This window comes from Mustelus asterias, chromosome 21, assembly GCF_964213995.1.
Source record: "Mustelus asterias chromosome 21, sMusAst1.hap1.1, whole genome shotgun sequence".
Taxonomy (NCBI): Eukaryota; Metazoa; Chordata; class Chondrichthyes; order Carcharhiniformes; family Triakidae; genus Mustelus; species Mustelus asterias.
Window position 1 is genome coordinate 51954734 of NC_135821.1, and position 16159 is coordinate 51970892.

General features: G+C 39.9%; 1 protein-coding gene across 21 annotated transcripts in view; it reads left to right on the plus strand.

Annotated features, from left to right (window-relative positions):
- Positions 1-16159, plus strand: part of macf1a (microtubule actin crosslinking factor 1a) — a 496134-nt gene that overhangs the window by 243648 nt on the left and 236327 nt on the right. For all 21 annotated transcript variants that reach the window (XM_078237840.1, XM_078237846.1, XM_078237833.1 and 18 more), the window contains 7 exons: positions 929-1205; positions 2450-2578; positions 4724-4801; positions 6316-6477; positions 8660-8764; positions 10515-10610; positions 15358-15483. In XM_078237840.1, the coding sequence (XP_078093966.1) occupies positions 929-1205; positions 2450-2578; positions 4724-4801; positions 6316-6477; positions 8660-8764; positions 10515-10610; positions 15358-15483 (973 nt within the window). The remainder of the gene's footprint in view (positions 1-928; positions 1206-2449; positions 2579-4723; positions 4802-6315; positions 6478-8659; positions 8765-10514; positions 10611-15357; positions 15484-16159) is intronic.

Consider the following 16159-nt stretch of genomic DNA (forward strand, 5'->3'; position numbering starts at 1 on the left):
TATCTACTATGGGAGCAAATGTTTGGGCCTCAGTTTAGTATTGGAAACTACACAAGTAATATTTTGTAATTGAATATGCAGCATCAATTCTTTCCTAATCTGCTTCAATAAGTTCTCAACCTCAAGTTAGTCTTACTGCAGAATTGTGAATTTATCAATGCCCTACACCAATGAACTTTGTGGCTTCTTTAAATTTGAAATTGAAGTGTTAATTTTTGTGGTGAAATTAGTGCAGTTTTTGCAGATGTGTCCCCTGCCAATAGATTTCCCTAAAGTCTCTAATGTAGACACTTTAGAGTGAGGGGGGGAGGGGAAGAAGAGAGAGGAGATCCAAAGCTAACAGCAGAACATTGAGTCCGTCAGTTCACTACTTTACTGACTCCAGAGATGTGGCACTAAAGCCTCAATTGTAGCGGCAGTAAAACATTTCCCCTAAATATATTATGTGGTGTAACTACTCAATATTACATTAAAGTTATTCGTGTGCTGGGTTGGAGGGCATCAGTTTTAAACTGGAGAACTATCTTTACACATAAGCAACAATCATTTGGAATGCCCTGCTAAGTTAGACAGTGGAATCAAGCAAGCATTCAAGGTCAGTTGAGTGCTAGGCTGAATAAGTTGAAATGTCCAAGGAATGATCTTCACTGATTGAAATGACCTTTTCCAATCATTGCTTTTTTTCTATAATCCAGTAAGTTGATTTGATTAAGTTGCTTTTTGTGACACTAAAATCTTTAAGGGCATGTCATTGATGATGAAAGATAACTTTCAGTTTCATATTCTGCATTAAGATTGTTTCAAATATTGCTTTGATATGAAACCATTGCAAAAATGTTGCCTGTTGAATTTGATGTCCCAGTATAAGCAGTGTATTTTCATTTGGAAAGCGTTGATTTCTCAGCTTTCTCTATCTCTTTATTCACAGAATTATTAAACTACAGGATGAGCTGGTGGCTTTGAGGCTTGAATGCACAAACCTGTACAGAAAAGGACATTTCATCTCCTCCACGGAGCATTTGCAAACTTTGAACTTGACCGTCACTGACTTAACTGATGTTAGTTCAGGCACTTTGCACATCACCTCCCTCACAGGGTTTAAAAAGCCCTTGACAAGATCAGAATTGGTTGCACTCTCTTCAACACAAGATGAAGGAAGCCTGAGATTTGTGTATGAGCTTTTGGCATGGGTGGAGGAAGTACAGGTACTATACATTTCTTCATTAAATGAAAGTCAGAGCTGTGTACTGTACTTGTACAAGCTAAAGATCACATGGCTTTGAATTGTTCATAAAAAGGTTTGCCAATGATCTGTAGATCACAATTTAATCAAACTCTGATAACAGTAAATTTATTGTCTTTTACCAGAACACTGTGTTGGTACTTCAGCATGATTTGAACAACGCCTTGAAATGTAATCTTTGTTAGCGTGCATTATTCATTTCCGATAAATTCAGATTTCTGCTTCCATATAAAAATCCATGCTGCTCATATTGCAAAGAAATATAATTCAGTATGGTGTTTCATTTCCTGCATCTACTCTTGAAACTGTAATGGAAAAATGTTGATCAGGTGTTATTTTCCCATTCTGGATTCTATAATTAGTAATAAGTATTGGACCAGCTTAGTGAGAATCTAAGTCAAGCTCAATAGGAATCCCTGTGGCTGGTGTCAGGAATCTATGCCATCTTGAGTTTTCATATTGGAAATAGATGCCCTCTAAGCTTCAGATTAGCATATTTAGTTGTAGATTTGATGAATGCAAGGACTTGGAACCTTCATTTTCTTTTCAAGTGTCCATCCAGTGTTATCTGTTTCTCAATACAGATTGTGCTATAATAAAAACTGAAAGTGCTGTAAATACTCAGGTCTGACAGCATCTATGGAGAGAAATAAAGTTACTGTTTCAACTCGGATATGATTCTTCAGAGCAGATTATGCTAACCTAGTTGCAGAGAGATATCAGCTGTCACCATATTAAGATGTTTGGGGTTTGGTGTGACTAAAGTGCAGACCGAATGATTTTCTGTCAGGTTGTGCATTATTGACAGATTTTCTGATGTGTATTGTACAAGTAGTTATGATCATTATTTCAATTTTGTTTTCACTCCATTTAGAAGTTTTTTTTGGATTGGAGAGCTCACAGTTGTTTTTATAGTGGATTACATAACTTGCTACTGCCAACTCTTGTGCTAGTCTTTCAAAACCAATTTGGGTTCTCCAAATCAACCGTGCCAGATTCACTAAGGCTAGCAAACATGAAGACTTTCATCAAATTGGTGCCTCAGATATGTTTGTTTTGGGATGTCACTAGCTATGTAGCTATATTAAATTCTCATATTGGACAGCAATAGTACCAACAGAGGTGTTGCACAATATACAAGCAGCTTTAAAACATCTCCAGGATGGAAATAGTATGGAACTGATGTTGCATGGTTTGACCCTGCAGGTAAGACTTGACCGAGCTGAATGGGGCACTGACTTACCGAGTGTGGAGACACAGCTTGATACCCACAAGACAATCCATACTGCAGTGGAAGAACTGGAATCTAGTCTTAAAGAAGCGAAAATTTATGAAGTATGTCTTTCTATGTTAATGTCTCAGTAATTTAGGCATATGTGTTTCACAACCATATTATTAAACCTAAACTCTGGATTAGCTGTTCGACCAAACTCTAACGTAGCAACAGAAAAAGTAACCATAATGTAGTAGTGGGAAAAGACCAGACGTAAATGCAGCAAAAGGCCCCTCCTTTCTACCTTTTTATAATAGGGACATGGTGTTGATATATAATTTGCAGATATTTGTTTTTGAATTCCTTTCTAAGCCAACAGGCTCCAGAAGATATTTTTTAAAGTTGTAGACTGGGTGGTTAAGTGAGTGGTATGTTAACTTTGATAAATATGTTAGGTGATGCACTAAACCAGAAACATCGCAGCCACCTAAGAAAATTATTTTTAAAATGAATGGGATAAAGAGCAAAGGATTGATTCTAGGGATACAGGTGGACAAATCATTAAAAGCAGAATTGCAGATAAACTAAGCAATTTTTTAAAATGCTAATAAAGCACTAGGATTTATTTCTAGGAGCACAGAATTCAAAAGCAAAGAACAATACAGCACAGGAACAGGCCCTTCGGCCCTCCAAGCCCGTGCCGCTCCCTGGTCCAAACTAGACCATTATTTTGTATCCCTCCATTCCCACTCCGTTCATGTGGCTATCTAGATAAGTCTTAAACGTTCCCAGTGTGTCCGCCTCCACCACCTTGCCCGGCAGCGCATTCCAGGCCCCCACCACCCTCTGTGTAAAATACGTCCTTCTGATATCCGTGTTAAACCCACCCCCCCCCATCACCTTGAACCTATGACCCCTCGTGAACGTCACCACTGATCTGGGAAAAAGCTTCCCATCGTTCACCCTATCTATGCCTTTCATAATTTTATACACCTCTATTAGGTCACCCCTCATCCTCCGTCTTTCCAGTGAGAACAACCCCAGTTTACCCAATCTCTCCTCATAACTAAGCCCCTCCATACCAGGCAACATCCTGGTAAACCTCCTCTGCACTCTCTCTAAAGCCTCCACGTCCTTCTGGTAGTGTGGCGACCAGAACTGGGCGCAGTATTCCAAATGCGGCCGAACCAACGTTCTATACAACTGCAACATCAGACCCCAACTTTTATACTCTATGCCCCATCCTATAAAGGCAAGCATGCCATGTGCCTTATTGACTACCTTCTCCACCTGTGACGTCACCTTCAAGGATCTGTGGACTTGCACACCCAGGTCCCTCTGCGTATCTACACCCTTTATGGTTCTGCCATTTATCGTATAGCTCCCCCCTACGTTAGTTCTACCAAAATGCATCACTTCGCATTTATCTGGATTGAACTCCATCTGCCATTTCTTTGCCCAAATTTCCAGCCTATCTATATCCTTCTGTAGCCTCTGACAATGTTCCTCACTATCTGCAAGTCCAGCCATTTTCGTGTCGTCCGCAAACTTACTGATCACCCCAGTTGCACCTTCTTCCAGATCGTTTATATAAATCACAAACAGCAGAGGTCCTAATACAGAGCCCTGCGGAACACCACTAATCACAGGCCTCCAGCCGGAAAAAGACCCTTCCACTACCACCCTCTGTCTTCTGTGACCAAGCCAGTTCTCCACCCATCTAGCCACCTCCCCCTTTATCCCATGAGATCCAACCTTTTGCACCAACCTACCATGAGTGAAATTCTATTTCATGATGGGATTGGGGTTGGGATTCATAATAAGGAAACACAAGACTCTATCAGGCCACAATAGGGGCGATGAGAATAGAAAATAGGAGCAGTAAGCCATACGGCCCATTGAACCTTCTCCAACATTCAAGAGGTTTGTGGCTGATTTGCTACCTAAACTCCATTTTCCCACCCTATCCCCATATTTCTTAATCCAGTCAGTCTATGGCCCAAACAGTTAATATTCCTGCCTTAGACTTTCACGCACAATTTTTGAGTAAGTTACATTTTCATCTCTTGTGCCAAGTCAGGATAAGTAAAGGGCACTTTATTCATTAATGGCTGTTTATAACATGGTTTTTGATGGCATCTGTGCTTTCAGAGAGCTTCACCAATGACGCAAGTTTGAATCTTTGCATTACTGCGAGCTATGATGTACAGAAACAATAAAACCCTCCATTACAACATATTTAACTATTGCATATTGTGCATTTGCAGGGCCAAATCTCTTCCAACTTTAAGACCAGTTATTCAGACACATTGACTAAACTGGAGTTACAATACCTCAAACTACTGGTAAGTGAATCATTTAAATCACTCAATTATTTCACAGTTAATGGGCAATAAAAGCATTACTAATTGGATAACTTTCCGTACTCAGTGCAGGTATGGATATCAGCTGTCCTAACCAAATCCTGTCTGTACTAATAATTAAAACAATGGCAGATGAAAACGTCAGCATTTTTCATTGGAATTTTTGGATTAAATGTAAGCCAACTGCTATGTTGTACAGCTTCGTTGGAACAAAGCAAACATGTTCATGCACCTTTGACGCTATGTTACATCTGTATTTGTCCCAACCTACTTCAAAGTCAGTTTCTGCAGCAAGGCAAACCAAGTTCTGTTGCTGGAAAGTATAGATTCTACGGCATTTTGTCAAGTAGTCTACATATTTATGCCTTTAAGAAAAAATGAACAGCAGCAATGTTAGAATTTTTAAAAGCTCAAGCTTAAGCAATCACACATGAACTAACTTATATATTAGGAGAAGGAGAGGAGCTAGCAGGAGGCAAATCAGAGATTTCAGCAGCTGGCAGCAAAAGGGAAACAGACTCAAAGCAGTCAGCAGGATATACCCATAGCCATCATTCATCATGTCCTGTAACCAGCCAGACACAGCTACCTGCAGCTAATCATCACCAGCAGAAGGAATAGTTCAGGAAGTGTGCGCAGTAGCAGAGCAACAGAGATGATAGATTGAGAGGAGAGAGAGAGTTGAGACGTGAGCCCAGAAACATTAGAATCCAGAATGAGAGAAATACAAAATATGCAGTCTGTCTTTTATAGAAAATATTTGGTGAATATTTATTTTGCATTTAGAACCTTAAACTTCTGTGTTAATTGATGTTTGCTGTAAAAGCTTACAGTACTATTTAAACTTAATTTGTTCCTGATTCTTGTGATCCTTTTGACGTCACCATTCCTCCTGTTTATGATTCAATGTTAGGAGAACTGTCTTTGATAATTTGCAAGGTTGTGGAATTGTGTAGCACTGGAGACCTTGATTTTAGCCTATTCCCAGGAAGTAGGTAGATCAAATTAGTCATAACCAGGTTTGGTTTTGCTGCACGATGGAAATGTAAGAAAAAATAATGTTGGCATCTGTTAATCCATTGTCTAAACAGTTTTTTTTATTCTGTGAAAACCTAAAGATTCTTTTAATTTGTTTCCTTTTGTAAGAACTTTTTATTTTGCTCCTGGTATAGAGGATTCACCTCTGGACTGTAATTTGTGCCAGTACCACACTGCACCAGTCAAAAGAGGTGAACAATGATAGTCTTTCCTCTGCAAACACTGAAAACCAGCATATTCTGCATATAAAATGTATTATCTAAAAGCATTGCATGAACTTTAATTCTGCAAATTAATAATTTCATTGACAATAGTTGTCATTTGTCATAAATATTTCATCATTGTCAGAAGCTGACCTTGGGACAGCAATGGTTATACAGTTGATAGTCGGATTTAATATTTTACTGATTTCTTTATATGATCACTGATGATGAGAATTCTTTATTCATTTTCCTCAGGAAACATCAAGATTGCGTATGAAATATCTGATGAGCTTGCACAATTTTGTATCAAAAGTGACAACAGAACTTATCTGGTTGAATGAAAAGGAGGAGGAAGAATTGGCTTATGACTGGAGTGACAATAATACAAATATTTCTGCAAAGAAAGAATATTTCATTGTAAGTTTTATGTTAAGGGTTTTATAGCCTTTTCAAAAAAGTGTAGTTGTCTCACTTCCCCACTCCGAAGCTTGTTTGTTTCTCTGACTCCTCTCATTCCTTGACAGCAGTGCTGATGAAATGAAGAAAGTTGAGAGCTTGTTCATTGGGGTGGACTAATATATAGTTTCTATTTTCAATCAACTCTTTCTAATGTAGCTGGCTTGACAAGTGTTTCCATAAGCAAATACAGCTATGGCTTTGGGAATTCCAGTCTTTTTAGTCGGAAGCTGACTCTCCTGCTTTATTTTGGATTTGTTGATTTGGGCAGACAGCTGCCAGCAATGGACCAAAAAATGGAACACTGATCTCAAGGGTACACTTGTGACAACAGGCAAAAGGAGTTATTGGAGCCATGCTTATGGAAAGTTTGTGATTTGCACTCTGTTTACACAGATATAGATGCACCAAATTTTAAATAACATAAATGTATTCGTGAATCTGGAGGAATATTGAGGCTGGGAAAGATTTTGTAAAGCATTGCGCTCAATTGCAACTTTAAACCCTTCCTAGGGTTATTATTCGATTGCAAGACAGAGCTCCTACTGTCATTGTCTTGATAGTTTAACTGCATTCTTGAAATTGTGTAATCCTTCCATGGCGTTGACTAATTTTTGTGGCTATCTTAAGTATCATTAAAAAAAAAGTGATCTACTTGCTGGGTTGTGCATTCCTGCAAACTGATTCTCAGATATGGTTAAGATTTTCTTTGCATAACAGTAGACATGTTCTCTTTGTGTATTAACATTTTGTAAGCTAATGGGTTTATGAGTTATACAAGTTTGGACTTGATTCCTTGTGATGAAGTTGTGAAGATGAAGTCACCTGAAGAGTTACTGAACAGGAAAAAAAATAAAGCATTGCACTTGCATAACATCCTTCATGACGTGGATGTCCCAAAGTGTTTTACAGTCAAATTTTAAATTGTAGCTGCTGTTGCGATGTAGAAAATGCAGCACCCAATTTGCACACAGCAAACTCTCACCGGACAGCAATGTGATAATGCCCAGATAATCTACTTTAATGTTATTGATAGAGGCATAAATATTGACCTAACTTCCCTGCTAGTGTTTGAATCTTCTGTCTCCACCTGAGAGCAGATGGGACCTCAGTTTAATGTCTTATCTGAAAGTTGGCACCTCTGATGATGCAGCACTGCCTGTTATTTAGCCTAACTTGTTCTTCTCAACTCCAAGAGTGTGGCTTGAATCCACAACCTTCTGATTCAGAGGTGAGAGTGCTGAACCATGAATCTACTGAGCCACAGCTGACTCATTAACAGAAGTCCACCCCTTCCGTGCACCCCAAAATAACACACATGGTGGTGAGATTAGAGGTTAATATAGCATATGGTTCACAAAAACAAAAGAGCCAAAACATGGGATGAATAGAACTTCACACAAGAACTAATGCAATTGCCATACGCTATAGGCCCAAACAATGCTGTGAAAAGTTCAAGATTAAACCAAGGTAACAGATTGAAATCCTCTAACTGACTGATTCTGTCTGTTCACTTAATTTGACCTTTGGGGCACATTAGTGAGAAAAACAAGTAGCCACCTCACCGTTGCATTTGATAGCATCATGAAAATATGAATATTTGTAAATTAGTGACTGGCTGAAAAACAATAACAGGTGATTTGTGATTGTTTCACTGAGCAAGTGATTGTCAGCATTAATTGTGATATCAGAAATTTTCAATCTGGGGCAGAATCGAATGAAGCAGGTGGGCATAAGAATTGATGGTGGGCTTAAGCTACTGTCTTCAAATAAGGTAATTAAAGGCAACCACAAGAGACTGACTGACAGGTTTTGAGACCTCTTTTTCTGCCTAGCCATAGCTACATCCGCAGGTCACCTAAAATCGTTCCTTCTCCAAACCGGTGAAAATCAATGCAGGGTGACTGCTCCGTATACTGCACGAGTTGAGACCCCCGTTTAGCCCCAATGTCAGGATGCCAACCCAAACCCAAAATTGTGCCCCTGATTTCTGTTACCAGGGAGCTGTTTCTCCTTGTTCCTTCCATTTGCTGACCTTGATTATAAATTCCAAGATCCTGCTCTAATCTTTGCTGCTGACAATTGTATTTCTTTTTCCTTTAGAATTTCCTTTAAAAATAACTCTTCTTCATATCTCCTCTAGGAACTGAAGAAAGAACTGGAGCAGAAACAGAAGGTTATCAAATCCCACCAGGAGTCAGGAGAACAACTTTCATTGGAGAACCATCCAGCCAAGCAGACAGTTGAGGTAATTTGTTCTGCTAATACATGAAGTTTGACAAATCATTATTGAATTCTGATTTCATGACAGAAGTCTGAATTATACTCCCTCTGTTGTTCAATCTATTATGCAGTTAAATTGTTATGAGACTAGCAAAGGCTGCTTCAATCAGGCTTAATTTTTTAAAATTTAAAAATAATGCTGGTTGTTCCTAGCCGTTAAGCTTTCCTGAATTCCAAAGAAACTGCTTAAATCCCAGTTTCACCTGCATCCACTTGCTGCTTATTGCCTTGGTTTTAACAAATTTCAGCCAGTGTGTAAGACAGGAATGGTAAATTTTGGCAAGATTAATTCTGCTTGCTGAAGATGCATCTGTTAATTGAATATGGAACAATGTTAATACTTAGACATAAGTGCGTGACCGTACTAATTTGCTTAGCAGCATCAGAAGATTGGGAGAGAAGGGCATGTATGCAGGGTTGGGAATCATAGAATCCATTGTCGGGTTACTTATTGTGTCATTTAGATCATTCATACTGACAGGGATAAAAATTGGCATAAATGATCTTTGGCATATTTTCTGCAAATTTCTAAGAATATATATTAACAAACAATGGTAGAAAAATAATAGTCATTTTACCATACTCCCCAGTTGTAAAGGACAAATATTTTAATGCAGAACTTCTCATCTTCAGAGGTACAAAAACTTGCATTTAATTCTTTTGACTGTAGAAATGTTATGCACCAACATATTTAGAGTTACCAGATAAGAAGGTCATTGCTGAGCAAAAATGAAAATAAAGGGGAAAAATATGTATTTACAAAGGTCTTGAAATTCAGTTTAAAGTAACAGTAATAGCAAGACAGAATTACGTAAGATCTATTAATACCCCACTTGTCTCAGTTGGTATCACTCACAACATCCATGTAGTCAATTTAATGTAATATGTGTTGTATTATTAAATGCAAAATATTTCACTTCAAACAATGCTGTGCTTGCTTGCTAAATATTCCACAGAGAACCTTGGGGGAGATAGTGACATAGTGAAAATGTCACTGGGCTCATAACCCAGGGACCCATGTTAATGCCCTGGGAACACGGGTTCAAATTCCTCCACAGCAGCTGGTGAATTTAAATTTGATTAATAAATCTGGAGCACTAAAGCTGGTGTCAGTAGTGGTGACCACAAAGCTAACATTAATTGTCATAAAATACCATCTGGTTCACTACCTTTTAATGTGCTTCAGGGATGAAATCTGCCATCTTTACCCAGGATGGCCTGCAGGTGACTTCAGAACCACAGCAATGTGGTTGACATGTAACTGCCCCTCTGCAATGATGTGGCAAACCACTCAGTTAAAGAGCAATTAGGGATGGGCAACAGATTCTGGCCTTGCCAGCAACACCCTCATCTCATGAAAGCATTTTTTTTTAAAAATCCAGACTGACATTCCATCCCCAATCAGCACCATTGGGGGAATATAAATACTGACTAACTGGTTATGCATCTCTTGTGCTTTTTGTGGGATCTTGCAGTGCCCAACTGGTTGCTATGTTTGCTGCTTAATAGTAGGAACCGTATCTTGAAAAGTAATTTTTTAGCTTGACAATATAAGTTATATTAGGGAAGGTTCAACTAGTCACAATGACGAATGCATTGCATTCTTGTCCAATGTAATAACAAATGATGTAGTCTGTTTATACTGTGGTTAGTGGCATCATAAAAGTACTTACAGCACTATTCATATTTTGACTAAGCACTTTGTCACTTCTAAGGCATACAGTGCAGCACTTAAGACACAATGGCACTGGATCAGACAGCTGTGTTGCTGTGTGGAACAACATGTGAAAGATAATACGGCTTACTTCCAGGTAAGACAAGCTTCCATTGTTAAAATAAACACTAACTATAGAGATCTATTTGTACAAATAGATAGTGTCCCACTGAGGTAAATCAATGTGTTGATTACTGAAATATTTCAGCTGTTTTGCTGAGACTAAGACAGGGTAATTTTGCAGGTTCCTGTTGCTATTGGGTAGAATTGCTGATCAACAGCACATGTTGGAAATACAGGAGATGCTGCCGCTGATTTCTCAACTATTCAGACCACAAAATGTGCCACTAGCATTGTGAAATTATTAAAATTGGCTTGTTTTAGCTATTCATAGCCAATTACAGTGAATGTTCTGCAAAATTAAATTCTTCTCTGCCACTGTAAATTAAGGACAGGAAGCTATTTGCAAGATCCCAGCCACAGCTGAACTCAACTCATCAGCAATCTTGTTTCTTGCTAACGATAGGGAGAATATTATTCTGGTTACTGTGTGCAGGGATATTAAGTGAATTGAAGAAGGTGATAGAACAAAGAACAGTACAGCACAGGAAACAGGCCCTTCGGCCCTCCAAGCCTGTGCCGCTCCTTGGTCCAACTAGACCAATCGTTTGTATCCCTCCATTCCCAGGCTGCTCATGTGACTATCCAGGTAAGTCTTAAACGATGTCAGCGTGCCCGCCTCCACCACCCTACTTGGCAGCGCATTCCAGGCCCCCACCACCCTCTGTGTAAAAAACGTCCCTCTGATGTCTGAGTTATACTTCGCCCCTCTCAGCTTGAGCCCGTGACCCCTCGTGATCGTCACCTCCGACCTGGGAAAAAGCTTCCCACTGTTCACCCTATCTATACCCTTCATAATCTTGTATACCTCTATTAGATCTCCCCTCATTCTCCGTCTTTCCAAGGAGAACAACCCCAGTCTACCCAATCTCTCCTCATAGCTAAGACCCTCCATACCAGGCAACATCCTGGTAAACCTTCTCTGCACTCTCTCCAATGCCTCCACGTCCTTCTGGTAGTGCGGCGACCAGAACTGGACGCAGTACTCCAAATGTGGCCTAACCAGTGTTCTATACAGCTGCATCATCAGACTCCAGCTTTTATACTCTGTACCCCGTCCTATAAAGGCAAGCATACCATATGCCTTCTTCACCACCTTCTCCACCTGTGTTGCCACCTTCAAGGATTTGTGGACTTGCACACCTAGGTCCCTCTGTGTTTCTATACTCCTGATGACTCTGCCATTTATTGAATAACTCCTCCCTACATTATTTCTTCCAAAATGCATCACTTCGCATTTATCCGGATTAAATTCCATCTGCCACCTCTCCGCCCAATTTTCCAGCCTATCTATATCCTGCTGTATTGCCCGACAATGCTCTTCGCTATCCGCAATTCCAGCCATCTTCGTGTCATCCGCAAACTTGCTGATTACACCAGTTACACCTTCTTCCAAATCATTTATATATATCACAAATAGCTGAGGTCCTAGTACAGAGCCCTGCGGAACACCACTGGTCACAGACCTCCAGCCGGAAAAAGACCCTTCGACCACTACCCTCTGTCTCCTATGGCCAAGCCAGTTCTCCACCCATCGAGCCACTTCTCCTTGTATCCCATGAGCCTTAACCTTCTTAACCAACCTGCCATGTGGGACTTTGTCAAATGCCTTACTGAAATCCATATAGACGACATCCACGGCCCTTCCTTCATCAACCGTTTTTGTCACTTCCTCAAAAAACTCCACCAAATTTGTAAGGCACGACCTCCCTCTTACAAAACCATGCTGTCTGTCACTAATGAGATTGTTCCGTTCTAAATGCACATACATCCTGTCTCTAAGAATCCTCTCCAACAACTTCCCTACCACGGACGTCAAGCTCACCGGCCTATAATTTCCTGGGTTATCCCTGCTATCCTTCTTAAACAACGGGACCACATTCGCTATCCTCCAATCCTCAGGGACCTCACCTGTGTCCAAAGAAGCGACAAAGATTTCCGTCAGAGGCCCAGCAATTTCACCTCTCGTCTCCCTGAGCAGTCGAGGATAGATGCCATCAGGCCCTGGGGCTTTGTCAGTTTTAATGTTCCCTAAAAAACCTAACACTTCCTCTCTCGTAATGGAGATTTTCTCTAACGGGTCAACACCTCCCTCCGAGACACTCCCGGTTAACACGCCCCTCTCCTTCGTGAATACCGATGCAAAGTATTCATTTAGGATCTCCCCTATTCCCTTGGGTTCTAAGCATAATTCCCCTCCTTTGTCCCTGAGAGGTCCGATTTTCTCCCTGACAACTCTTTTGTTCCTAACGTATGAATAGAATGCCTTAGGATTCTCCTTAATCCTGCCTGCCAAGAACATCTCGTGCCCTCTTTTTGCCCTTCTAACTCCCCATTTGAGATCTTTCCTACTCTCTCTGTATTCCTCCAAAGCTCCATCTGTTTTTAGTTGCCTGGACTTAACGTACGCCTCCCTTTTCATTTTAATCAGATCCTCAATTTCCCTGGTTATCCACAGCTCTCGAATCCTACCTTTCCTATCTTTTTTACAGGCACATGCCTATCCTGCAGCCTTATCAATAGTTCCTTAAAAGACTCCCACATGCCAGACGCGGACTTACCCTCGAACATCCTCTCCCAATCAATATCCACCAATTCCTGCCTAATCCGGCTATAGTCAGCCTTCCCCCAATTTAGCACCCTGCCCGTAGGACAGCACTCATCCTTGTCCATTACTATCCTAAAGTTAACAGAGTTGTGGTCACTATTTGCCACATGTTCCCCTACCGAAACTTTGACGACCTGACCGGGCTCATTTCCCAGAACTAGGTCCAGTATAGCCCCCTCTCTAGTCGGGCTATCTACATACTGTTCCAAAGAACCTTCCAGTACGCATTTTACAAATTCCTCCCCGTCCGGTCCCCCAGCTCTAAGCACTTTCCAGTCTGTGCCAGGGAAATTAAAGTCCCCCACTACAACAACCCTATTTTTTCTGCACCTATCCAGAATCTCCTGACATATCCTTTCCTCCACTTCCCGTGGGCTGTTGGGTGGTCTGTAGTACACCCCCAGCATAGTGACTGCACCCTTCCTGTTTCTGAGTTCCACCCACAGCGACTCAGTACATGACCCCTCTAAGTTGTCTACCCTCTGCACCGCGGTAATATGCTCCTTAACTAATATCGCTACTCCCCCACCTTTTTTAGCCCCTCCTCTGTCTCGCCTAAAACACTGATACCCCGGAATATTCAGCTGCCAGTCCTGTCCTCCTTTTAACCAAGTTTCCGTCACCGCAACCACATCCAAATTCCGCACAAGCATTAAGGCCCTAAGTTCGTCTGTTTTACCCGTTACACTCCTCGCATTGAAGCAGATGCACTCCAGACCTCCAGGCCCAGTCAGGTCCTCATAATGCTGCTACACACAGTGACCAGAGTAATTTTCTTCCCCACAACAGATCCTAGTGTTGGTTTGTACAGGTTTTCCCTGAGTATTACCAGCATGAACTTAATATCTTCAAAAGGGGAGGAAACAACCTGTTGCATTGTGGCTGTCATGTTTGATTTGTTCTACATCCTACATCCACTGTTTCCCTGCTAGTTCTTTAATTCTCTTTCTTTAAATTTTTGTTTCCTATTATTTTTACTTCATTATTTCTTACTTCAAGCCCCAACCATTTTGGCTTCTGAGACAAACAAAACCAGGTTCCAAACAAAAGTCTGATTCTCTACAAAAATATGCTTTCTCCCGTTTTCTCTCAGTTTCAGCATATGTGTAACAGGCATGTGTAGCTTGTGAATCGGATATTCCTTTCTCACCACTTTTCTCTTCTAAAGATATTGCCTCTTTTGTTGTGATTTTGTTTCATCAATGCTGGTCTGCATTCTATACCACAATTAAATAGCCATCATTTACATATGAGCCTATACAATGAGTGTTGATAAACTGTTCAACCACAAAGAGAAGCATAGCCAATTTTGATCCTATGTTCCACCTTGGCTTCAGATACTGAGTCATGAGCTGATCACTGGATGATTTTCCTCTCCCTGCCCTAATTCCACCACAGCCAATTGCAAGTCCCTACTGCAACTCTAAGAATTAAACTTCAATATTCTAAGTATGAGAGGTTCATGTACTCACTAAATCAATTCATTGAGCCATCAGAAAGCTATGTATTGGAGGACATCTTTATAACATTCTTGCCCATATGTATTTTAAATCTTTTGAATTCTGTACAGAAATCTGATGATGGTGGGAACCTGGCCAAATATGGTTGGATTTTATCGCAGTTGTGTTAGTGCCTTTTTTAAATAGAATGTACTATTAACATTTGTTAATTCTTATACGCAGATTATCTTCCTTAGATAATGCAGATAAATTATTGTTAGGTATAATTTTACTTTATGTTCATCTGCTATTTACAGGCTGTTTGAAACTATGTATATTAAACTGAGATGGGCAGAATGAATTCTTTGAATTTTCGTCATTGTTTGGTCAGTTTTATGTGCAGTTTGCTTGGGGAAGGGTGAATAATATGATTGTTTCCCTTTCCTCCAAAATGCAACTTTTCACAAAGGTCACTAGATAAACCAGTTGTTCAAGACCTCATTAAATTTGAGATTAATGAATTTGTCGATGAACTTGCGTAGAAATTCATTTTGAGTTTCTACATTATTTCATACTTGCCCTCAGCATAGGAGATTTTTGGGAATATAATGCCTTCTGTTTCACCTCTTCTGATCCACTAATATGAATATTATTTGTATGTTCCTGCTGTCTTTCAGTTTTTAAGTGACATTAAAGAAGCAGAACAATATTTACGGAATCTGCAAGAGACGATAAAGAGAAAATATAAGTGCGACCGGACCAGTGGGCTGTCAAAACTGGAGGATCTACTTCAAGATTCCATGGTATGGATGAATCATACACTCTGGACTTGAATATGAATCGAGCCTTTTGATTGTCTTGTTTATGAATTATTTGAAATTCAGATTAATGGAAGATTGCCTTTTCACCAAAGTTTTTAAGTGAAGGATTTGATAATATAAACCTGATGCACAATTTTGAATTTGGATATCTCAAGCTGCCACATGTAAACTCCTCCAACATGGCAAATATCAGTTGAGCGGTGTTAAGACCCAGGCCAGAAACTCCAAGATGTTTTATGAAGATAGCCTAGACCTAAGTTTTACATTTGATATTGGTGAGCATAAGGTGTTTCACACCAGGTATGATTCAAGTGACCCACTAAGAAGCTTTTATCAAACAAAGATTAAGAACATAGTTAAAAAATAATAAAAAGAATTAGCATAATATTTACCAATTACAAGATTCAAACATGATGCAGTATAAACCTAGCTATCTATATTGTTCCAAGTCAAGCACTATCACATAGACGCACCCTTCTCTAGACTTGGCACGGAAACAAGTATGCTCATATGACACTGGGTTTTCAGCTTTTTTACACCTGCTGTAAATTGGTCCTTTGAATGTTTGCCTCTCTCTAAACCCAATTATGGAAGGCACTGAGCTGCTATAGATATTATTTATATATATATATATTATATATATATATGCGCAATTATT